This window comes from Caretta caretta, chromosome 15, assembly GCF_965140235.1.
Source record: "Caretta caretta isolate rCarCar2 chromosome 15, rCarCar1.hap1, whole genome shotgun sequence".
Classification (NCBI taxonomy): domain Eukaryota; kingdom Metazoa; phylum Chordata; order Testudines; family Cheloniidae; genus Caretta; species Caretta caretta.
In genome coordinates, this window is record NC_134220.1 from 14,470,997 (window position 1) to 14,496,934 (window position 25,938).

Consider the following 25,938-nt stretch of genomic DNA (forward strand, 5'->3'; position numbering starts at 1 on the left):
GGAAGAGACAAGACTAAAGTCTGAAATTTCAGGGCTTAAATTATGAACGTCCCCATTCCCTTTCCCTTGGCACCCCCAGTCCCTGTCCTCAGCAACGAAAGGCAGCAAGGAACAGAAGAGCAGATCTGGCAGCCAGAGCTGTTTTGGCAGGTACACTTTCATTGCATTTCAGTCATTTTAGCCCTAACAGTTTCCTCTAGAGGGCGACCAAGTGCATTCCTCCTGCCGGACCACAGGATTCACCATGTAGAGATGTAGCTCTTGACAGCAATAAAAAACAAGATGAAGGCTGGCATGGACAATTTGTCTTATACTCCCAACAGTACCTTAATGGGAGACTGAAAGGCTGGATTCCCCTCTCACTGACACAGTGTGAATCAGGAGTGACTCCAATTAAGTCAGTAGATTTGGTGTAAACAAGAGGAGGAATCAGGCCCTTCAACTCAAAGTCTCATGCCTCATCACCCGTAGGGAACACTTAGCCCATGGGGAACACCCTGCGGGAATGTCCAGAAGCTACAAACCATCTGTGGATAGTGTCCCCCAGGCTTCCTCCCTGACGCATGGGTCTACACCTGAACTCAGCTGCGTTGCAGTTCCATTTCTCCGACAAGAGAATACTCAGATACTATCTAACCTTCTGTCCTGTGCTTTGAAACGAAGGCTAAAAAATCCAGACCTGTTCATAGCGAGACTGGGGGATGACAAATTCCTAGTGCTCTAGGTGCCAGGGGCCCAGATAAGGCCACCAAGCCTTCTAGGAAGGGGAACTGAATTTTCACGGGGGAAAAATGAAACGTTGGATAAAAAAATCTTCCCGTCTTTTTTTTAATCCATCACAGTAAGGGAGGTGGGAGGAGGCATAAGCCCCTGTTAGATTGAAAGGTGCTAACGGATGAGTCTTTGATCCAAAGACTATCCCAGGCCCATGTAAAGTTAATGGATGTTCCAAGCACCCTTACAGACTCAAATGAGGGGGGCAATTAAGCCTGTTTACGTAGAAGAGACACCTACAAAAAATGGAGAGACCACCCAAGGCACATGGCAGGATGGTGCTAAACCGTGTGGGCTGAGGGGTTTCCCTGGTTGCAACCGCAGAGAATAGAATATTGGTTTTGCTGCCTGTGTATGGTAGAGGCAGGAAGCCAGCAGGAAGTCTGGAGAAGCAATTCTGAGCCGGAGCCTGGGCTGTCTGTTTCTACTGGGTTCAGGGGAAAGGACTTTGGGCACATTTTTTGTCACTAAACAAGATCACGCCCAAGAATAAACCTGACTCACATACTGATTTTGCCTCCTAATGGAAACATCCCCTGCAAGACCTCGAACACTGACGATCAGCTAGAGCCAAATGGGGCAACCCCCCTCGGCAGGATGCTATGGAGACGCACAAAGTATCAAATGGAAACAAACAAAAAGCCAGCTGATTCCAACCAGAGATGTAAGAACCCTAGATTTATTACAATTGCATTTTGACATCATTTAAACACTTCTTCTCATTCAATAGAAAGCACTGTGTGTGTCATATCATCTGTCACTCCAAGTATAGCGCAGTTGGCAAAACCAAAGGGGTCACATTTGTAAATATGCCGTTACTGGATGTAAGGATCCAGTCCTGCAACGCCAGTGCTCAACTTTAAGCATGTGAGGAATGGGAGAGTTAATGGGAGGTCTCATGTGCTTAAAGTTAAGTGAAAGTCTTGGCAGAATCCAGGTCTTAGTTATTATTTTTTAAACTAGCAATGAACATTCCTTCTCCTTTGGTCCCTCACCATTGGCTCTTAAGCAAAGTAGATTGTCATGGGATAAGAGAGAAGGTCCTCTCATGGATCAGTAACCGATTAAAGGGACGGAAACAAAGGGTAGGAATAAAGTCAGTTTTCACAGTGGAGAGAGGTAAATAGCAGGGTCCCCCCAAGAATCTGTGCCGGGACCAGTGCTGTTCAACATACTCATAAATGATCTGGAAAAAGAGGTAGATAGCGAAGTGGCAAAGTTTGCAGACGATACAAAAATATTCAAGACAGTTAAGCGCAAAGCAGACGGTGACGCGTTACAAAGGGATCTCGCAAAACCAAGTGACAGGGCAACAAAATGGCAGATGGCATTCAATGTTGATAACTGCAAAGTAATGCACATTGGAAAACATAATCCCAACTATACATACAAAACAATGGGGTGTAAATTAGCTGTTGCCACTCAAGCAAGAGATCTTGTAGTCATCGTGGATAGTTCTCTGAACATATCTGTTCAATGTGCAGCGGCAGCCAAAAAAAGCGAACAGAATGTTAAGAATCATTAGGAAAGGGATAGATGATAACACAGAAAATATCATAATGCCACTTGATAAATCTGTGGTATGCTCATACCTGGAATACTGTATGCAGATCTGGTCACCCCATCTCCAAATTGATTTATTAGAATTGGAAAAGGTACAGAGAATGGTAACAGAAATAATCAGGGGGATGGAACAGCTTCCATATGAGGAGGTATAAAAAGACTGGAACTGTTCAGCTTAGAATAGAGTCCGCTAAGGGGAGATGTGATCAAGGTCTATAAAATCGTGAGGGATGCGGAGAAAGTGAAGAAGAAATTGTTATTTACCCCTTCACAACACAAGAACCAGGGGTCACCCAATCCAATTAATAGGCAGCAGGTTTAAAACAGACCAAAGGAAGTACTTCTTCAGACAACGCACAGTCAACCTGTGGAATTCATTGCCAGGGGGCGTTGTGAAGGCCAAAAGGATCACTGGGCTCAAAAAAGAATTTGAGACATTCACAGAGAATAGGTCCATCAATGGTTATAAGCCAAGATGGTCAGGGATGCAACCCCCCTGCTCTGAGTGTCCCTGAGGCTCTGACTACCAGAGCTTGGGACTGGACGACAGGGGATGGATCACTCAAGACTTGCCTATTCTGTTCATTCCCTCTGAGGCATCTGGCATTGGCCACTGTCAGAAGACAGGATACTGGACCTTTGGTCTGGCCCAGTATGGCCATTCTTATGTACCCCCTGCCAATCTGCTTTCATTTCATTCATCATTTTCAGTCCTGTGGCTAGAAAATGATCACAGTGTGGAAGCACTAATTTGAAGAAATCATAAAATAATCACAAACCATTCATGACAAAGAAGGGAGGGAGTCGGGAGAGGGGCTTTTAGGAGGGGCCTGAGAAGTGGACAATCTGGAGAGCCAAGAGCAGAGGAAGGAGCAGGAGGCTGACACTGGGCATGGTACTGCGGCTGATCGTGGCATCTTTGGACGCGTAGACTTTTCGGTTCTTGAGAGGCTGTGGCGGTCGAAAGTTGTTGGTCATTTTCATCAGAGACGCGCCAGTGGCCGGGAAGTGAACTGTGTTGACAAATGCGTTCAGCTGCAGATGTGAGAGACACAGAGAGATTTCAAGCCATTTCATTATGTTCAGCCAAAATACTTTTCAGGCCCCTGATTCAGCAAAGTTTTTAAGCACATGCTCATCTTTAAATGCACATTTAAGGACTTTCTTGAACGCGGATGGACTTAAACACCTGGTTCAGGTTAAGCATGTGCCTTGCTAAATTGGGGCCTAGGCAGACATCAAAATCCATCCCAGTGCTTCCCTGTGACTCAGGGTTGCTCATTCTTGGACAAGGCTCCTGATACTTGGCATTTTTCTTAAAGACCAAGCTCCTGGAGTCAAGTGATCCCATGAGAATCTTGCTTCAGGTAAAAAAAAAAGTTTAATCTAGTTCTCACAGCTGTGGAGAAACCCTTGAAAACAGGACTCGAGTTCACCCAGCATCTTGGAAACCAGCAGGCCAACACCATGAACCCCAGATTATTGTTTTTGGAAAATCTCCTTATATTTGAGGCCCAACGGATGGCTTTGGAACGCACTTGGCTGGCCAGGCTGTGCCTGCCTCAGGGAAGCTGGGTTTGCAGAGCAGCACTGAGCTAGGAGAGGAGGACTTTCCACCAGTCTGCCTGTTCCTCTTGGAATCAGGAAAAGGAACCAGCAGGTAATCTGGGGCACCGCTGCCCATACAGCCTTTGCCCAGTGTTCCTAAGAGGGAACGTGCCAGGCAGCAGGACAGTGTACCCGGAGCACAGCTGGCTGAACTATTTGATCTGAACAACCTTTGTGGCAAATGTAGCTCACTTCTGGGAATTTCTGGGCTACCCGATCCCCAGTTTATTCAGCAGGGTTTTGGTGGGGAGGTTGCAAGGATGTTTCTGGAAAGACTGGAGGTGGAGAGCAGCTTTTCTGTTCCTTTGATTTACTGTCTGGCTTAGTTAATTTGTTCCTGGTTGCTGATTGCCGCTGGCAGGCAATGTGCGCTATCCATGTATGATTTTTTAATGTTGCCTAGTGGTCATGATTGATTAAGTTGCTAGAAAACGAGTTAGTTGTCAGGGCCCCTAGAGCTTCTTGTGCAAGTGATTTATTATTGTTTCAATCTAAAGAAATAAAACGAAAAGTGGCTACATAAGTCACATCATTGTTGCTGCAGCCATCCAGTTAAGGAGAAGAAACGACTGTATTCACTTTCCAGCACAAACCAGTGAAAATGACATGGGACCTTCAGAGCTTGAAGCATGAGCTAAACAACTGTGAGCTGTGACAGGCTTCCATCTTCTGGGGACACAACACGCACACTGACAATTTGGTACACTGGCAACTGCCCGATACTCACTGAAGAACAAATAATATTACGCTACTAATCACAGCAGGAGGAACTTCGTGCTCTTATTTTCAAAGATAATCAGCGTACGCATGGGAGGCGGGGTTTGACTCCCCACGGGTTGCCCAGCCCTGACACACAGAATGGTGCAGAGTACCGTCCCCAGGAGGTGATGCACCAGGTCGGAATTGCAAAGCCCGTATTGCTTGGATGCTATTTCCCTTGGGAGCACATGTACTTGAAATTGTTATTTGTGCCCATCTGCAATGGGTTTCAAGTCCAGCACCTGCAGCAGATGGTCCTGTGTGGTATTTCAGTGGGCACGGATGGTAAGAGGAGACAACCTGAGCAGGATCTCTGCTCCCTGAACCGCTGACCAGGAGCTGGGAATGGGAAGGAACTCTGCATACTGAAGACCCTCTGCTGGATTCACCAGAGAGCTGTGACGCACTTTTACCTGAGACTGGCTGATAAGAATGGGCTCCTCAAACAGTGTCCAGATGACAACCTCTGCGCAGTCCGGGGTGGTCAGGGAGCCCTGATAGCGGTAGTACTTGGACAGATTGGCCATGCTGGGAAGAAGGTTGTTCAAGCAAAATGTGGATGCTAAATCCACAGAATCCCCTTGAGAGAGAGAGAGAGAGAAAAACCATCAACATTAAAGCCCATCTGGGGGATGAACGACTTGGAAGAGCTGACACTTCTAAAGCTACAGTGGGCACCATTCAACCCTGCCTCCCCCCTTGCATCCTTTGCCACCACAGATGCTGCTAGACCGCCAGGTGCAACAGCAGCATCTTGGCTCCGCCTGGCAGACCCTGTGGAGGCTGCCCTCACTGCTCCTCCACAAGTCAGTCAACAGGTAACAGTGTGAGCATGTGGCAGGAGGGCATCAGGCATGGCTGACATGCTTTGCTCCTCCCCTAGCATAGAATGAGAACCCAACACGGCATCAGCAGGTCATTGGCTCAGACAGCCCCAAACTGGCCCTGGGTTCCAGACTTTCCACACCATGCATGGGCCCCAGGAAGCCCACTGATTCTCAAAAGGCGCTGTGCACAGCAGAGCATCCTTGAATGAGACAATGGGCAGGCCATGTAGTTGGATGGCAGTAACATACCTGTGCCCACATTGTGTTAACCCACCGGGAACTACCCAGTTACACTGGGGCATGGAAATGAGTCAAAGGTCCTTGAAATCAGTGACTGGTGCCCCTGCATATCCCCTTCCCTCCTGCTTCTGGGTTCCTCTTATCCTCTATTCTGCCTGCCCTGGAGTGGAGATGACAGAGGAGCAGGAGGACTCACCTTGACGGGAAATGTTCTTCAGGCCAGCTACAATCGTGTTGTAATTGGAGTTATCAGCCTCCGACACCTGCCAAGCATTACAGAGGGAGAATGAACGACCAGCCAAGGGCAGATCTCGAGGATTCTATTTACAAGGTGAGTCCAAATGGTTCCAGACAAAAACTGGGTACCTGGGAACCCAAGTGCGTTTGCAGCTCTTGTGGAGAGCAATGGGTGTCTGGACACCTATGCTTGTGCTGTGCTTCCCCACCTTGGACTACAATGGAGATTTTTATTCTACAGCATCTGCTAATCTCAAAGGATCCAAAGTGCTTACAAACTAATGTGTGAACTATACAGTTGGCTCACGTCCACCTTCACTGAAACTCAGCCACCTGCGAGGTGTGCGCAATCATTGCTCATCAACACGCAGCGACTCTATCCAGCAGTGAATAATAGCATCCTGCAGACGCTGCAGGAGTTCAAAGAAGGCTGATGTCAATACCGAGGGTGAATTGGGCCATGGCACTGGAGTTAACACCCACCTCTTATGAAACATGCCGTGGGATCTTTAGTGACATTTCCCACATGAGAATCATAGAATATCAGCGTTGGCAATGACCTCAGGAGTTATCTAGTCCAACCCTCCTGCTCAAAGCAGGGCCAATCCCCAACTAAACCATCCCAGCCAGGGCTTTGTCAAGCCTGAATTTAAAAATCTCAAAGGAAGGAGATTCCACCACCTCGCTATGTAACACATTCCAGTGAGGATGCTTTAAAACTTCCTTTACATGCCTATTGTAGATTTCACTACTGCTCCCTAAGCCGTGCCCACAGTGAGCTGCTATTCTGCAAGGGGAAGCGATACAATAGAAAGCTGGGATGTCAACTTCAGTTCTTAAATGGTAGTTGAATGCTGTCTGCTCAAGCTGTCAGTCAAAACTGCCCTTTCTCTGCCCTGATCAACAGCGGAATGTGGGGGGTATTTTTAAATCTCCAAGATTCGGTATGTTTTTCAGTGACAGCTTAATGGGGGAACACTCCTGCAACCATGCATTGCAGACAAAACTGCAGACAAAGGCTATGATGGGATAAGGATCTCATTCTGATCACAACACAAAACCAATCTCAGGTTGCTAGGTCGTAAGCTCCTCTGCAGGGCGGGCGAGGTCACTGTACCAGACAACATCCTGATTACTATCCTATCCCAGCAAACAGCAAAGTAGGTGACTAGGGAGGCCCCCAGCAGACATGAAGCTCCCACCCTGGCATGCTGTCAGGATAGCTGGTGGGTTAAGCATCTTTGTGAGACGTGATGCTGGTTTTCATCTCACCGGTACACAACAGGGTCACAGCTACCAGCAGAGAGGCAGAGAGAGAGAGAGAGCAGTAGGGGACCAAAACACTTCTCTTCCTATGCACCTGCTGTACAGCCAAATGTCATGGGCTCAAAACAAAGCCAACAAGGCTGAGAGAAAGGGTGATCTCCTGGTTATAGCACAGGACTGCAAGTCAACAGACGTGGGTTCTATTTCTATATTGCTAACTCTGATTCACAAGGTGACCTTGGGCAAATCACATCGCTGATCAGGGCCTCAGTTTCCCTGCCTATAAACTATGAATAATAATCCCCTTCATCACTAGTGTTTCAAAGCACTTTGAGGTCTGTGGACAGAGAGCACTATAGAAACACAAGGTTTATTATTATTAAAAAGACTTTTTTTCCATGCTTTGCGTTCTCCCCTTGGAGAGAACAGAAGCAGCTTTCTAAGTGCAGTCACTGTACGTAAATATTTGCACTCCTTTCCTCTTCCCTTATCTCTCACACACACACTCCTAGCTCCAGATGAATGGCTCTGCACTGACATAAACCACACAGGTTCGCTGCCACGTCAGCTAATTGAAGTTTTCCCAGAACCCTTAAGCTATTGCGTGTGACTTTCTTTCATAAGCGGCATAATGGGCAGTCAGGAAAGCTATTTTCAATGGTGTTTACAGGTGTCTGGAACCCCAGCTGCTAACACCATTGTCAGGAGGGGGATATCATATAACTGATTCACACAAGTCTGATTCAGCTCTCACCATTCCCCTGTACTTTGGAGAGCTGGTTCCAATGTGACCCGGACTCCAACCACCCTGGCTTTGCACAGTTCATATCCAGGGGAGCAGGGGAAGAGAGCACTGCCCCAGCTGCAGCAATGGTCTCGCAAACCTATAACCTCCCAGCTGACCTCCCACTACCTATCTGCTTAACTTTAATTTTTAGTCTTTCAATAGTATTCTTTAAGGTTTATAAAATCTTTTGGACAGAGAGAGCAATCCGACTGGCTGATGATCTCTGTTACGGCACATGTGGCAACGTAGAAGGTTTTGTCTTCTGTGCACTGCACCTTTATATTTCTAGACATCTGCTGGGCTCCATTCAGCTGCACAAGAGACACCCACACCGTGCTCTCTCCTGGAGACTTTAGTTTTGTTCTTTCTTGTTTTATTGCTGCTTCTTAATAAAAAAATCAGAAGTAGACTATAAGTGTGTCGATACTCGGTGTATGGAAAACATAACTTATGTAATTAATGGACCAAAACCTGCAGTGATCAGAACTCAGATACAGTAATGCTCCTGCAGGGTTCAAGTGCTTTATTGAGCCTGGAACATTACTTGCAACCCAGAAAAGGCTAAGTGTGTGTGCTCAAGCCTATTCTTTCTGGAAGGAAATGATCAATAGGGTCCATCTAACCCCACGGCCCCATCTGATCCCTCTTTATGCATTCTAAGTCATTTTTCACTCTTGGGCACATCAAACTGCAGCAAAAAGCACATGGTTCATAGGAGCTGCAATGACAGCCAGAAGGTGAATGTTGTCAGTGACTTTCTGCACTCTAAGTGGCCTGGCGCTGGAATGAGCAATGGGGGAGCTCTCGGGATGGAACAGCCTTTGAACTAAATGAGAACTTGACTACATTCTAGGCAGCTCCCGACAGCAGCACAGCGTTGGTGGGAGAGCTGGGTGAATCAGGCTGTGATAAAATACACATTTGTCCATTTGCTTTACAAAAACAGGGAACCCCTGTGACTGCCTCAAGATGCCACATTTGGTTTAGCTGCAGTGCAATTCAGTAGTGATTTCTACTCTGTCCAGAGGGTTCGTGTTCTTGGGTTATTCTTCCGTTGGGGTGAATTTCAAACCTTTCCCTGCTGCATTCCATTGGATGCACTGGGCACAGAGGGCTGTATTTTCCCCTGTCCCCCGGCACTCGATGCACCAGTTACACGGTGGATTAAAATCTCAAATCAGAGATTAAACCAGTAGTTACCGCTAGGGTACAGTAAACACAGTGACTTTGAAGCAAGCCACAGACGTGTTTCTCGGGCCTTGCAGGCACACAGCCTGTGACCTGAGGATTTGCAACACCCCTGAGCTGTGGCAACCAGACCCCAGGGCACTGTGGGAGTGTTTCCATCAGCTTTGGAGGCAAAGTGCCATTTCTGGTCCTGGTTAAAGGGGCTGACTTGGCAGGGTCAAGGGTCTTTAGACACAGAGCAGGTACTCTCCGGGCAATGCCCTACCTGCATGCCCCAGCCTGCGAGTCTCTCTCTAGACTGATGCCAATGATACAAGCTGGTGATGTGGCCGCTCAGCACAGCACAGGATGGGATCTCCAGCAATGGAGGGTTTGTTTATTAAAGGGCTTAGAATGCAGGCTACTCTCTGCCACTTCCTCAGGGTAACTCGGAGGAACCTGGCAGTGAACGTGCAAGCCAGGGGCAGGGCGTTTTTGACGTACCTTGTACAAGAAGCCCAAGACAGCCAGCCCGTTCGGATGCCCTTTGGCCTCGCTGAAGGTTTTGTACTTGGTGTTCATGTGAACAACGTGCAGCTAAAGAGGAAGACACACAGAAGGAGGGTGAGACCTGTTCCAAGCCATTGTGGTATTTTACCCCATCAGTCACAGGGACAGCAAACGGACACTCAGCTCTCCCCTTCCAGCGCCCTTTGTAGCCAACAGCGCACACAGCTCCTTAACGCTGTGGGCATCCACATCCCTGACACTAGGGGCCCTTCACACCACTCTGGAAGTGCAAGAGGGCCTTAGCATAGGTATCAATGACAGTCACGCTCACTCTGAGGCCTCTTTACGCTGCCAGAGTGCCATAAAGGGCTCTCAGTGCAAAGCAGAATCAGGCCCTCGGTGTTTTACGGCTGCATTAAAATCTCCAGTACCCTCCTGTTCTTGGAGGGAATGACCAGTTGCGCTCAGGTATTCCCTGGCTACCTACTCTCCCTGGGCATGCACTCTGCAGAGACACACCCGTGTTCATTCCATGCACCCCGTTGTACATAGCCTCATAATCACCAATTAATATACGGCTCCTAGAATAGGCACAAACTCCGGGGCTGGAGCTACAGACGCCAACTTTCCAGTGTGCTGGTTTAGCTGACTGCTCAACCCCTGGCTCTGCCACAGGCCCTGCCCCCACTCCACCCCTTTCCGCCCCCTCCCCTGAGCCTGTCGTGCCCTCACTCCTTCTCCCCCCGCACCCCGAGCCTCCTGCACGCTGATCAGGAGGTGCAGGGAGTGAGGGGGAGGTGCTGATCGGCGGGGCTGCTGGTGGGTGGGAGGCGCTGGGAGCAGGACTGGGGAGCTAATGGGGGGCTGCTGACATATTACTGTGGCTCTTTGGCAATGCACATGGGCAAATTCTGGCTCCGTCTCAGGCTGGGGTTGGCCACCCCTGTGCTAATGGCTCATTAATGACCAGGAAACAGGTCCATTCCAGTATCCTAAAGCCCTTAGCAGTTTGCCCAGTCAGACAGTTTGAAGGGAGGGATATTTATCACCTTATAGCTCCAAACAGGATGGGCATCTTGAGTCAAGTGGGAAGGATAGGGAGGAAACACTCGCCCCTCATGAAAAGGTCGCCATTTTTAAATGAACCATACTGAATGTATTCTGAGCATGCGTCCCAGCGATTCTGTAGCTGCAGGATCCCACGCCCCACTCATGGGACAGACTCCGGTGTGGAGCAGCTTAGCCTCATGGGAGTTGTCATACAGGTGCCGGTTTTCCTCTATGGGCTGGGCTCCTCACCCGAACTACGTCTCCCATGATGTGCCGCGGCCTGGCGCATGGCCTCCCTTCACTCAGAGGGGAGACCGTGCTGCATTGCAGAAGGTGTCGTCCGACAAGGGAACCAGGCCTATAAAAGTGAATGGGTGCATGAGGGCACCTGAACGGCAACTCCCATGAGGCACTGTGGCGGCATTTCAGAAAAGAAATATTTTGGTTTACGATTATTCACTGAAACTTTGAAATTGTCCGCGGAAAGCTTCAATGAAAATGAATATTCATTCGTTTTTTCATTGAAATTTTCCAGGGGGACGGGGGAGGATATTTTCCAACCAGCTCTGCCAAACACAAAATCCAGAGAGATGTGAGTTCACCTGGGGTTTGCTGAACCTAAGATATACACATTTAGCTGGGATCTTTTGCGGTTTGAGTGCAGAGTCTTAATCATGATCTTTGTCAGCAATAGAGGTGGAGTTCTCAGCAATATGCTGCTGTGAACACTACCGCTACTATGAAATACAACTCCCATGAGGCATGACCACCTCTCCCCACTTACCTCCATGGGGAATTGGTCTCCATCAATGGTATGCTCTGAGCCGTTCCCCTTGAGGGTCCCCCAATGGAAGTGGAACTGCAGGGCTCGGTACTTCTCAAGAAGAATCCCAATGGTGATATTGATATGTTCGCTCACAGACTCGCCTTCCAGTCTCATCATCGCTGTAAATGGGCCAGAGCGAAGTTACAGAGGGAAAACACATGGCTGCAATCCCACCAGCCTCACCCAGGACATCGGTGACCTCTCATGTACACAAAGCAGATGGGGTAGAGGTGGCTGGGAGCGTGGGAGTGAATACATGTGAATGGAGGAGCACATAAAAGAGTCCAATCAGCCAGCTCACACCTCTATAATTTCCATGCAGCTGGGCAAACCTCAAGGCCATTCTTCTCGGGCACAATGCATTCTCAGGTTAATAACAGAGCCAGATGCAAGACTGTGAGCTTCTCTGGGCAGGGATCATGTTCTGTGTTTGTCCAACACCTAGCACGCACCATGGGGTCCTGGGCCATGACAGGGCTCCCAGCTGCTACCACAGTAGAAATAATAAATACATCATACTGAAGGGAATCCTGCAACGAGTCAAGCTCACTGATCCAGCCCTGGGCAGTGCAGCTCCCTGCGGAAAAGAGAGTTTGAGGGGCCAAGGAAGGAGGGAGAGAGGGAGTCTGGCACAAATACCCACCCGTGTGCCCGTTATTCATGAGCTTCCACTTGCCCGGCGGGGCCTGGTCGTAGCCCTCAAAGAGGATGTCTCCTAGGTTCCTGTCCCTCTGCACTTTGCTCCTGTCAATGTTAATGGGCGACTGGTTATCTCCCCCGCAGCCTTTTGCCAGATCCTTCCAGTAGCTGGGGCCTGGAGAGAGAGAGAGAGAGGGAAGGGGGGAGAGGGAAGGGGGTAAAACATGGGCCACATGGGGGCAAGCTACCACAGAGTGAAGGGTTCTGGTGTCGTCATGTGAGGACACCAGCAAGAGGAGGCTTCCTGGGGCGCGTGTTAAAATGGAGCGGGGTTTGCCAAGGGCTCCTGGCTTTCCTGCTTTAACCGAGCGAGTGCTGGTAAACGCAGCCCGTCCGCCCGCGAGCTCTTTCTGGCCGCAAAGGACACAGCACCCGCCAGCGCTTTCATTAGCCTCTCCCTCCATGCACCCCCCCCACGAGAGACGGCCGCTCGCTTAGCCGACCTTCGTGAATATTAATGAGCCGGGTCTTAGTCAAGCCTCATTCATAATTCAGCAGGATTTCCTCGCTGGGCCAGGGCCTATATTTAGCCTGACAGGCGGCCCCTGCTCTCTGAGCTAGTAGTTACAGTCCCTGAAGAGCAGGTTCTGCTTCCCCGAGTAGCTTCCTCGCTGGGTTTGGTTTCTTCTTCCCCCCGCTCCTCCCACGTCTCCCCTGCAGAGGTTCTCCGCGCCCAGCTGCGCCCATCTCAGCCCCACCCCTTCGCCCTGCTTTGGCCGTCGTTCCCCGCCACACACAGCTCCCTCGGACACGGAGGCCTCCCCGCCCTGGCTGGTTGGGGCTATTCTCTTGGATCTATGCACTAGCAGCCATTTGGATGCTCCACAGCCACCACGATGGTCACCTGTAAGCCTGAGGCCTTCGCGCCAAGGCAGCCGCAAGCCTTTGTCCCTGCTTCACTCCCCTGATAAGCCATCGAGATGGAGCCGAAGCCGCCCCGTGAGGCCACGAACACAAAAGCGTCATTGGGCTACCGCAGTCACCACGATGGAACGTGGAGACAAAAGGGGACAGGTGCCCGGTGATCAAAGAACCATCACACCACCACCGGTAAGCCCAATGGCAGCACATGGCTGGCTCTGCTGTCTACAGCTGTAGGCTGCCAGGGAGCTGGGATCGTTTCAGTGGAAACCATGGTGAGTAACATTAATCTGCAAGGTGCGTAACCTTGTAACGAGGAAGGAAGCCAGACAGTCTCCCTGATCGGTAATGTTTTGGCTGCTGAAATCCAGCCACTCCACTTTATAATGGGTGGCACAATAGAACATCTGCTTTATTGCAGCGGCCCAGAGTCTGGGAGGAGAAGATGCCACAATTAAAGCAGAACACTAAGCCAACACATCAGCAGTCCCCTCACTCGCCACGTCAGCTGGAGCCCAGGAATGAGGTCACTGAGATTTGGCTGTCTCTGAACCGCATGGGGAGTCAGGGCCTTACTCCTGTCACTGGACAGTCAGGAAGGCACTTGGACACCCATGGAGCAAAGCGGCTGGGTCCTTCCCTTTTGCTCCACACGTGATCAGCATCAGGCACTGAAACAGCATTCCAGAGGGAGTGGTGCTCTTAGCCCCGTTTTACAGATGGGAAACAGAGGCAGAAAGCCACTAAGTGACTTTCCCAAAGGCCCGCAAGAAATCTGCGGCAGATCAGGGAATTGAACCATGGTCTCCCAAATCCGAAGCTGGTGCCCAAACCACTGGGCCATATTACTGCTCACGCATAGAAGGACTGTGAGGAGCAGGCCAATTTGTCTCAGTACAGATGTGTTTCATTGATACGACCAAGAGGGATAGGATGGAGGTCTATAAAATCATGAATGGTGAGGAGAAAGTGAATAGGGAAGTGTTCTGTACCCCTTCACGTAACACAAGAACCAGGGGTCACGCAATGAAATTAATAAGCAGCAGATTTAAAACAAACCAAAGGAAGTACTGTACTTCTTCACACAATGCACAGTCAACCTGTGGAACTCATTGCACAGGATGTTGTGAAGGCCAAAAGGATAACTGGACTCAAAAAAGAAGTAGAGAAGTTCATGGAGGATAGGTCCATCAATGGCTATTAGCCAAGACGGTTAGGGATGCAACCCCATGCTCCAGGTGTCCCTAGGCCTCTGACTGCCAGCTGCTGCTGGGACTGGACAACAGGGGATGGATCATTCGAGAATTGCCCTATTCCGTTCATTCCCTCTGAAGCACCTATCATTGGCCACTGTGGGAAGGCAGGATACTGGGCTACATGAACCCTTGGTCTGACCCAGTATGGCCGTTCTTATGGTAACATGTACTAAATGGCATGCTTCAAAAATCACACTAGTCCTTACAGGGCCACATATATGCCAGAAATAAAATACCGCACAGATATACATATAAGTCCTCAAAGAAGTCACTCTCATGTATAAGTCCAATACCGGCACATAAAATGTACCCTCTTTACGTACCATTCCCATAGAAGTTACCCATTTCAGTTATACTTTATATTAAGACTCCATTTTATAAATAGTTTATAAAGCATTAATAAATGATTCATAGATGTTGTAAGTATGTTACAGACACGAACAGTATGTGTGATAGATGGTTATCAGCACCTCATTCAGAGCCATTAGAAATAGCTATAAGCCATGGTTATAAACAACCTGCTGATCTATTGAACTCTAACAATTGATTAATCATTCATTTACATATTTATTGAGCTTTTTAACCCTTTACAAACTATTTATAACTGCTCCTTTAATATCAAGCGTGACCGACATTTTAAATGCATAACTATATTTAAGTATGGGTAAAGCAATCCGTTTATTTTCTTGGTGACATCGCGAAGGGCATTTCTCACCTCTGAAATGTAACCGTCCACCCCACGCTGTGTTTCCCAGGCTCTTCCAAGCACAGAGTTGGGCGGTGAGCCTACATGTCAGAATGCCAGGCTGACGTTTCACATCGCATCTCTGTTTTCTCTTTTGGGTAGCAGGCTATTGAACAATGTTGCCGACTTCTGGCCTCTGCTGAGAGCCTGGCACCATTCGCACTGCTCAATAGCCATTTTCTATTTATAAATCAAATCTTGACCTCAGCAAAAATGGGGAAGCCGAGTGCAAATGGATCCTTTCCCTCAGCCTGGCCCTGCAGTCCTCTGTACAGGGGTCCCATTCCAATGCACCCTCTGCTGTCCAGGGAAGCTCTGACCACACGCATCCACAGCATTCTGAACGTGACACTGAAAACCAAATCCCACTCCTCGGGGAAGTGAAGGGCTCCCAAACGAGCGAGCGAGATGGGTGACAAATGAGTGGGGCCTGGCAGGGCAGCCGGTAGCTCCTGACTCAGTGTCGCATCAGAGCAAGGCAATGCAACTGTTGCTCTGAATTTCATGAGGCCCTGAAATCCTTTTGTGCCGAGAGCAAAGAGAGCCAGAGACGTGACAAAGAGGAGACACGCCGTGCTGAGCTTCTTCCCAGAGCCATGTCAGGAGGTGGACATGCACACTACTTCGGTGTTAAAGTGACAGGGAAAACCTCCTGATCCCAAGGGCCAGCACACAGGCCTTGCCTCCACAGCAACGCAGAACAGAGGCTCCCCTTCGAACAGCCTCTCAAGCTGTCCCTAAGGTCACTGACTGCAGCTCGGACCGATCTGCTTCTTTGATATATTAGCATGCATGCAATTTAGGCTTCAAAGTGCACTCAAATAATTCACATGTTAGCACAATACGGGTTCACTTCTCCTTCCCTTAGTCGGGTTTCCATCCGGGGATTAGATCACACGTTGTCCTAGTACTCGCTCCACGGCTCTGCCTGGCCCAGAAGATTTAGGCAAAAGACTAAAAAGATCAAAAAGGCCTGACTCTGAAAGGACGTATTCTGCTCCTGCACCAGTGCAAAGGCCCTGACTTCAGGGGAGACAGCCCTGGTTTAGCCTGGGGGGGAGAGGGAGTTGGATTAGGCTCAATGGGAATAACCAAGTAGGTGCTTTGCAAAAAGGAATTTAAAAATCTCTCTGAACTCTAGGGTTGCAAGGGCAGTTTTAGGCACTGCAGTTACCGTGATCTCTGCCCGCGGGGCCACGCACGCACATTCACACACCACGCACGTTCACACTGCCTTCAGACACGGGCGTGCACACGGACATGCTGCCCCAGCACACTTGCTGTCTGCACACAGCCCCACTTGAAACAATTTCTGTACTCACCACATTTGGGATCCTGTGAATCGTAGCACCAGGGAACTGCAAGAGAGAGAAGAATTCAGAATACAAGCTGGTAGGAATGGAAAAAGGTGTTAAAATCCACCGGTTTTTGCAGGGGCAAAGAGCTCGTTGCGTTCTCACTTTTCCTGACCCATCATTCTAAACAGCCATGAAGGGTTTGCAGGAAACCACGCAGGTAGATGCTCAGGCCTTGACATGGGCCTGATTCTACAGAGGCAACATACAGGAGTGAACAGCAATAGCCTCAAAAGCACACCAGGAGACTTCGTGGAGTTGCTCCCTAGCAACCCAGAATTTAAATGAGAAGGGTCAACATGGAGCCCTCTTGTGGTCACCCTTCAGAATACCAGTCACCACAAGCAGGAGGTACTGCACCGACCCGGTTCTCTGCCCCCGGGGCCAAGCGAGCGTCAGGCTTCCCAACCTGCCCGTGACTGATGTGTTGGGGGACGGAGGAAGGAGGAGGTGGTCACAGAAATTACCCAGCACTGTTTTCACAGCAGATTCCTGCCCAGTTTGAGCAAGTTGTCCTGGGCCGTGCTGTCACCGAAACGTACCTGTGGTCATTTTGGCAACAGGTTATCATGGTTTTGATAGGTTTCAGAGGAACAGCCGTGTTAGTCTGTATTCGCAAAAAGAAAAGGAGTACTTGTGGCACCTTAGAGACTAACCAATTTATTTGAGCATGAGCTTTCGTGAGCTACAGCTCACTTCATCAGATGTTTACCGTGGTGATCTTCCTGATAACACCATCCTGGCTACTATGGATGTAGAAGCCCTCTACACCAACATTCCACACAAAGATGGACTACAAGCCGTCAAGAACACTATCCCCGATAATGTCACGGCTAACCTGGTGGCTGAACTTTGTGACTTTGTCCTTACCCATAACTATTTCACATTTGGGGACAATGTATACCTTCAGATCAGCGGCACTGCTATGGGTACCCGCATGGCCCCACAGTATGCCAACATTTTTATGGCTGATTTAGAACAACGCTTCCTCAGCTCTCGTCCCCTACAGCCCTTACTCTACTTGCGCTATATTGATGACATCTTCATCATCTGGACCCATGGAAAAGAAGCCCTTGAGGAATTCCACCATGATTTCAACAATTTCCATCCCACCACCAACCTCAGCCTGGTCCAGTCCACACAAGAGATCCACTTCCTGGACACTACAGTGCTAATAAACAATGGCCACATAAACACCACCCTATACCGGAAACCTACTGACCGCTATTCCTACCTGCATGCCTCCAGCTTTCACCCTGACCAAACCACACGATCCATCGTCTACAGCCAAGCTCTGCGATACAACCGCATTTGCTCCAACCCCTCAGACAGAGACAAACACCTACAAGATCTCTGTCAAGCTTTCTTACAACTACAATACCCACCTGCAGAAGTAAAGAAACAGATTGATAGAGCCAGAAGAGTTCCCAGAAGTTACCTACTGCAGGACATTCCTAACAAAGAAAATAACAGAACGCCACTAGCCGTCACCTTCAGCCCCCAACTAAAACCCCTCCAACGCATTATTAAGGATCTACAACCTATCCTAAAGGATGACCCAACACTCTCACAAGTCTTGGGAGACAGGCCAGTCCTTGCCTACAGACAGCCCCGCAACCTGAAGCAAATACTCACCAACAACCACATACCACACAACAGAACCACTAACCCAGGAACTTATCCTTGCAACAAAGCCCGTTGCCAATTGTGCCCACATATCTATTCAGGGGACACCATCACAGGGCCTAATAACATCAGCCACACTATCAGAGGCTCGTTCACCTGCACATCCACCAATGTGATATATGCCATCATGTGCCAGCAATGCCCCTCTGCCATGTACATTGGTCAAACTGGACAGTCTCTACGTAAAAGAATAAATGGACACAAATCAGATGTCAAGAATTATAACATTCATAAACCAGTCGGAGAACACTTCAATCTCTCTGGTCACGCAATCACAGACATGAAGGTCGCTATCTTAAAACAAAAAAACTTCAAATCCAGACTCCAGCGAGAAACTGCTGAATTGGAATTCATTTGCAAATTGGATACTATTAATTTAGGCTTAAATAGAGACTGGGAGTGGCTAAGTCATTATGCAAGGTAGCCTGTTTCCTCTTGTTTTTTCCTACCCCCCCCCCCAGATGTTCTGGTTTAACTTGGATTTAAACCTGGAGAATGGTCAGTTTAGATGAGCTATTACCAGCAGGAGAGTGAGTTTGTGTGTGTATGGGGGTGGGGGGGATGTGAGAAAACCTGGATCTATGCAGGAAATAGCCCGACTTGATTATGTAAAGAGTTGTCACTTTGGATGGGCTAGCACCAGCAGGAGAGTGAATTTGTGTGGGGGGGTGGAGGGTGAGAAAACCTGGATTTGTGCTGGAAATGGCCCACCTGTTGATCACTTTAGATAAGCTATTACCAGCAGGACAGTGGGGTGGGAGGAGGTATTGTTTTCTTTTTTGCGGACACTGGATTTTGCTAAAACCAGCAGTTTTAGAGGTAAATTTGGACCAATAATTAGCTGAATTACCAAAACCTTTGTCACTAAAGCTGGGTGGCCTCCCTTAAATAACGTGAACCTGGCTGTAACACGCTAGCATAGTGAACGTGATCATGCCTCCCTCTCACAGCGGTGCCCAGCCAGTATAAAACCTTGTCACTTACTGAGCACAACAACAAGGGCTCTGCTTCAGCGTCAGCGGCAGAGACTGGGGCTGCAGGTTTGAACCCTGCCAACAACCAGAACGTGAGTGGTCCCACTGACTGCTAGCGGACTAGTCCCTGAAGTGAAACACATGCCCGTTTGCAGGACAGGACCTGTATGTGGCGACAGTTTGTTCTATGAGCACCATATTTTATTGCCATTATTTCTGTGAATGCCTCGGTGACCTTCTGATTACAAAGGCTTTGGAAATCACAGATGATGGTAGCCCCTGTTCTCCAAGGCATGGCCGGGCTGTGAGGAGGATTAGCTACACCCCAAGCTCATCCCCCAACCACGTTCACACCCAAGAGCCCAAAAGCCAGCATGCAAGAACATACCTGCCCCCTTTCTCCTGTGGCCTATAGCAGTAGAGCAGAGGGTTGAAAATCAGTTCATAATACCCCTAATCCAGCATCACACCGATGCATTCCACGCAGGTCGAATGGAGCAGGTCTGTCCTGCAGGTCATTACTATAACTAGCATTGGATCAGCTACATTGGTAATCTGGGCCTTACCTTCGTCCAGAAATATTTGCTCAAAGGAAAAGCTGATGCTAAACCCATGGGGGTGGGGTTTGCATTGCAGGGGATGTAAAGAACAAAACCTACTAGAGTCCCTTATTACCAAGCATTTTCAATCTTATTGTTCGTGCATCCAGTACCAGGCCCATTCCGTTGGCCTTCTGCTTGCTACAGTTCAGCATCTTCTGTCCGAGACGCAGCCCGAGGAAGGACTGAGCTATCCAACAGCAAACACCTCTCGTGCTCACACAGGACACCCGCTGCTTTTTGAGCCTCACGGGGCAGCACCAGAGGGTTCAGTCCAAAAGCACTTTGGGCTGTAGCCTGCCTTCCTTCCCCAGGCCTAATTCCATTCACCGCCAGGGGAGTTTTGCCTCAAAATCACTGATGGGCTTGAGCCCTTCTTGTACTTCATGGGACTGTGGATCTCCTCTTTCCTACAGCGTACAGTAACTGCCCAGGCCCTTCACACACACATATAAGGGAGATACAGATTAAACTGAATCTCATTTCTCTAGATCATGCTCATAGTTCTAGTCTCTCTAGATCCCTTTGTGTTAATTCTCTGTCCTCACCAGCAATTGCAACACCACCCAAACATCATCTGTACATTTCATGTGCTTTTCACCCCTTCTTCCAGATGACTGTAGAAGATGCTAATTAAGACTGGATCTATCCTCTATCCCTGCAATAGCCGCTCTAGAGTCGCCTGCCAGCCTGATACGCTACCACTCGTCACTGCTTTGTTTATAGTGCTGCCATGGTTTTTGATCTGTCTCGCTAATCCTAGCCAGTCCAGTTGAAATTAATTGTGAGAGCAAATTTTCAAGAGACCCTATATCAGCGTGCTTTAGTGAACGTCAAACACAAAAGGCAATCGTCTGCATGCCTTTCATCCACTGACACCACTGTCCTGCTATCAAAGGAACAAGTCTAGTTCATTGGGCAGGATCTGTTCTTGAATCCAACCTGCTTAGTGCTCATAAACTATGGTTCTCTTGTCTCTCGGTGTTTCATGATTTAGTCCTCACTTTATAATAGTTGCGCCGTTTTACTCGGAAGATCTGCAGGTTGGTCATTGCCAGGATTGCTCCTGCTTCATTTTATCCATGTTTTTTCTCCAGTCTTCCACCAACTCTCCAGCATCATCCTCTCTGTCAGTTCTGAACACATCAGGGTTTGGTGATGCAGGGTAAGCAATCTGCATACGTTCCAGTTAGTCCCCTACTTGTTCTTTAGGGACAGTTCATTTTACATGTCGTCCGAAATTAATTATCATCTACCAGTGATCATCATCGCTATTATGACAGTAGTGCCTAGATGTCATACCTGATGTCAGGGCACCATTGTGAGTGGCTCTAAGAAAACCCATAGTCAGGAACGATCCCTGCCCTAAAGAGCTCACCATCAAAGTAGACAAGACAGACAGAAGGTGGGAGGCAGAACTGAGCTCCTCATCCCTGCTCCAGCCCTTGTATGCCAGGTGAAAGGGATGTGGCAGCATCCAAGGGCTTTACATGCCCTGTTTCTGGCTAGTAAAGAATTCTCCCATACAGAGAGGGTGGGAGACAGCCAGAGGGCTGCTTTCAAAGGGATGAGGACAGATTATGGCGGGGGAAGAGAGGGTGAAGGGGACAGGCTAGGAGGAGAGCTGGGGAGGACACACTGGAGGGGGAAGTATAGGGGGCAACAGCTTCCTGTCCAGTTACAATAAACACCTTCCTGTCTCAGGCATTTTCCTGTCTTCTTCCCACCCCATAAATACAGCAACAAGCTCTCATAAAATCCACCCGCTCCTTAGCACTTGTGTTCAATGCCCCATCATCATTTTTACTGGACCAATTTTCCCTTTTATCTTCTGCCTATTAATAATAGATCTAAAGAGACCTTTCTTAGGAGCTGAGATCTTCGCTGCAATACAGCATTCAATATTAGCTTTTGCTCCTCTAATTATCCCTGTAACCTGCTTTTGTTTATTTTTATAGCTCCTACAATCCTCTCCCTGAGCAGATTGATTATATTTTTAACCTCCTTATAATTGCTTGTCCTATTCTTCACATCTCCACTTAACCAGACTGGCCTTTGTTGCCCTTTTGTGTGTTTACTCTGGATTTAATCAAGATGAAAAACTCGGCAACAGTCCCCTCCCAGCTCATTTCACATATTTCCACATTACATTTCCAGACACCCCTTTTCTCCTTCCCACAACGCTTAGCGCTTCTCATCCACAGACAGCAAAGCACCTTCCACGGCAGCACAGAAAGTTAATGGACTTGCTCAAGGTCATAGAGCAAGCCAGTGGCAGAGATGTGACCAAGGCTCAGGAGGGCTGTTTCCCATGCTGGTAACATGCCAGCTGGGCCATGGGGTCTCTGTAATGTCCCATTACTGTTGTTACTCATATATTACAGTAGTCCCCAGAGACCTCAGTCAGGGCCCCATTGCACAAAGTACTGTGTGTACACACACTAGACTGTGAGCTCTTTGGGGCAGGGACTAAGTACAAAATGAGAGAGCAGGTGGCTATAACAGACGGGGCAGCACAAGGTAACATGGACATGATTAAAACTTAATAAGGAGCAGTCACAGCACGCCAGCCTTCATATTTCAAATCCAGCAACGATGGGCTCACACGACCCTCAAGGTTCTCCAACCCACCCCACCTATCTCTCAGCCACGGCTCAATGGCTAACAAGGTGACCACCTTGGCTGCTGCAGCGTACCGTGTCCCCCCAGGAGAAAGCTCTCTTGCTGAACTCTCACAATCAGTAACAGAGTCATTAGACCCTACAGTCCCCGTTTCTAACCCTGGCACTGGGGAATAAACCTCCTGGCCTGAGGCTCCTACAGCAAGAGATAAGGGTCACCCAGCCTACCACGCTGTCCTTTTCTGATGCCGTGTTAAAGCAAACCGGTTCCCTCCTTTCTCCGCGTGCCCCTTCGCAGATTTCGTTTCTCACCAAAAAGGAGAGCCACCCGCAGCCACTTCCTCTAGTCCTGGGGTCTTTGTCCCAAAACTACCCATGGAATTTGTGATCAGGGGATTCTGTTTCTCACTTTGCCCTGGTTATTGGTAGCTTGGCTGTTTTTCTTAGCCCCCCTTAAACTCACACACACACACACACACACATCCGACTGTCTCCAAGGAAATCCACCCGTTATTTGTTTGTTCTCCTTTCAGAAACTGCCGAGCTGGCAGCAGGCAGCCCCGTATTCATCATTTCCTAATTTACTGCAGCTAAACTATCACTCAGTCCCCAAGGCTGCAATGGATCCTTCCCCAGCTGCGTCACTTCGGCTGATTTGTTTCTCTCCAAAGCTCTGGGATGACACACTGAAACTTCTCTGGCACTCAGTCGTTCTCCTGCTCCCCGGACCTCTGTCCCCTGAGCCAGAGGTGGGGGTGAATTTCAGTTTGGGCGCAAGGAACTGTTTGGGGAAATGTTGATCTCCTGCCTTTGGATCCTCTGCATCTGCCCGTGTGAGCTTTGAGTCTGATCCTTCTCAAAACCAAACATCTCCCATGCTCTGCTTCCTCCCACCCCTCCCAGACACAGCTGCCCTTGCCCCCTGTGATTTGCCATCTCCTCCCCTCCTCAACACACAGCAGTGGAGTGGCAGCCTGAGCCTTCACGCATTAGCCTGTGCTGGCTAGTTGTTAGCACATGGTGCTGGGAGTCAGGACTCCTGGGTTCTACTCCCATCTCTGATGCTGCCTTGCTGTGCAATCACCCAGGGACAAATCTGACCTCAGCCCGTCTCCAAAAGCTGAATGTCATGAACACAGGGCCAGGTCCCCTGTGGCGCTTCCCTGCTGTGTGCCTCAGTTTGCCCATTTGTCAAACAAGGATAACAATCCCTCCCTACCTCCACAGAAGGTTGTGAGGCTAAACCCATTCATCACTTTGATCACTTCCAAGAGAAGGCACTGTGCTGCAGAACTGTAAAGGTAATTATTTACTAGTCCTCTCTCTCTCTCTGCCCCCATAACTCTGTATGGCCAGAGCCCATCAGAGCTACAGGCTAGCCTGCAGCAGAGGGTGTATGACGCTAATCCCACTGCGCTTTGGGTTATGTTTACAGCACACACTCAGAGAAGCCTGCTAAAAACAGAAATACGCTTGCCGTAAGGCGCTCTGTAACGCTGTTTAGAATTCGGAACACCACCACACAGGAACCCCAAAACAGAGGGAGCTAGAATAGGCTGCTCCCTAAAAACAGAATCTCAACTCACCCCACCTTGCTCTAGAATGGACTTTGATTGCACGCTTCCCTACGGAGCCCCCTAGCCTGTAAGCAGGGCCAGGAAGACCAAGAATTTCAAAGACAGACCATAGTTTTAACCTACATTGAAAAACATTGCACACTGGGACACTGAGCAAACCTTTCCAATGCACCCTGAGGCTCACACACACCTTCTGGAGCAGTCTGTAAATCACCCTGCCCCATTAAAGTATCACCATCCAGACCCAGCAAAGGCAAATTACCAGGGAAAGCAACGGCTCCTCCAGCTTCTCCCCGCAGAACGGGATGGAGGAGGCTTGTTGCTAATAAGTGTGCAGGGTGTGATTGCCAGGGCCCACTGGGGTCACTCACCTCCTGCTCCACACAGCTGGCTGTCACCTCCCTCACCCTGGCTGCAGCCAGAACTGTGCCGTCCCTAGGACGGATCGGGGCAACCACCCTGGACCCCAAGCTTCGGGAGGTGGGGTCCAGGGCAGCCTGGAGGGCTAGCAGGGGTCCTGAGGCCAGCAGCAATGAGCGACCCGGCCCCAGCCCACCCCACCACGCCGGCTCCCGGCATCGCTCGGAGAAGGGCACGGAAGCCGGAAAGAGGTGAGGCGGGAGCTTTGGGGAAGGGGTGGAGTGGGGGCGGGGCCTGGGCCAGAGCCGGGGAGTTGTCCCGGGCCCCCTAGGGACGGCCCTGCCTGCAGCTGATGTTTCCAGGTAAGATTTGTGCTGACCCCCCGCAACCCATTCATTTCTCCAGACTCCCCTCTGCCTATGCTACTACCCCTCCCAAAGGTTAAATCAGCCGTTGGATGCAAAAGCTGTCAAAATCCCCCTCCGTCACAGTTCATTTTGTATTTCCACGCCTGAGCACACAGGGCCGAGACGTGCGCTGAGCCCCGCGAAACAATTGTTCCTAGGTGCGCCCGAGCAGAGGGCATTCAGCTGGTGGGCACCAGGGCACGCAGCACCCGCCTCGCCAACAGCATGGCCCCTGCCTGTAAGCCCGGAGCCAGCCGCCATGACAAGGCCTCGAGATCACTAACATAACCCCATCTGGCACATTCTTCATTGCTCAGGTCTCCAGCGAGACACACCGGAGCCATGAACAAGGGTCAGTGCCCCGCTGGCCCCTATCTCTGCTCCGACAGTGCTTGCTTCATTTATAGCATGGCCCCAGCGCGCCAGGGAAGTCCAGCACTTCACGCTGCGGGAATGCAAAAGAAGGCAAGCGACTGGAGCCAGCTCTTCCCCTCCCCTCACCCCCACCAGCAGCCCAACCAAGCACTGTCCAGTCTGCATCCTGCCCTTCAATGCTTAGGTAGGGGCCTAGGTGGGTTCATTGTGTCTAGGTAGGCACCCAGGATGGGAGGCGTGTGGGGAGAGACTGTATGGGGTGGAAGCTGGAGGGGAGGTGTCCCATGCTGGGGGGCATACAAGGAAGGGTGCATGGGGAGGCAGATGGGGAGGGAGAGGCTCCACGGGGTGGTGAGTACGTAGAGACGGGACGTGCCTGGAAAGGGGCACCCGGGAGCCGGGGGCGGGAGCAGGGCACATGGCAACACGGTCACCATGGTGTATGTCGGAGAAGTTTCTCTCCTCTGAGCTCTGACGGCCAAACTCAGCCCTGGCAGACGCTGCTGTAACTCAGCCCGAGTCAAGGGCAGCGTGAGGCCCACGTACGTCAGGGCGGAATTTGCTCCTGAAGGTTCCGCAAACACCCTGAGCAGGGAACTCTTCTCTCCCCTTCTGCTCCCCGCTCTCGCTTTCCCCGAGCTGTGCGCTATCCCGCCCTAAGCACAGCGCACTGAGCCCCACCCCAGGGCTCTCCCACACTGACTGAGCCCCGCCCCAGGGCTCTCCCACACCGAGCCCCAGTGCAGGCTCTGCTCCATCCCCACCCTTTGCCATTGGTTCTGCTCCCCGCTCTACCCACCGAGAAAAGC

General features: G+C 49.8%; 1 protein-coding gene across 2 annotated transcripts in view; it reads right to left on the reverse strand.

Moving 5' to 3' along the window:
- Window positions 1-1,424: 1,424 nt before the first annotated feature.
- The window catches only part of LOC125623019 (carbonic anhydrase 15), a 34,234-nt gene continuing 9,720 nt past the window's right edge, over window positions 1,425-25,938 (reverse strand). For both annotated transcript variants that reach the window (XM_048821824.2, XM_048821823.2), the window contains exons 2-8: window positions 16,498-16,533; window positions 12,258-12,428; window positions 11,573-11,733; window positions 9,733-9,825; window positions 5,968-6,034; window positions 5,118-5,284; window positions 1,425-3,372 (exon numbers count right to left, since the gene is read on the reverse strand). In XM_048821824.2, coding sequence (XP_048677781.1) covers window positions 3,157-3,372; window positions 5,118-5,284; window positions 5,968-6,034; window positions 9,733-9,825; window positions 11,573-11,733; window positions 12,258-12,428; window positions 16,498-16,533 — 911 coding nt within the window. In that variant the 3' untranslated portion in view covers window positions 1,425-3,156. The remainder of the gene's footprint in view (window positions 3,373-5,117; window positions 5,285-5,967; window positions 6,035-9,732; window positions 9,826-11,572; window positions 11,734-12,257; window positions 12,429-16,497; window positions 16,534-25,938) is intronic.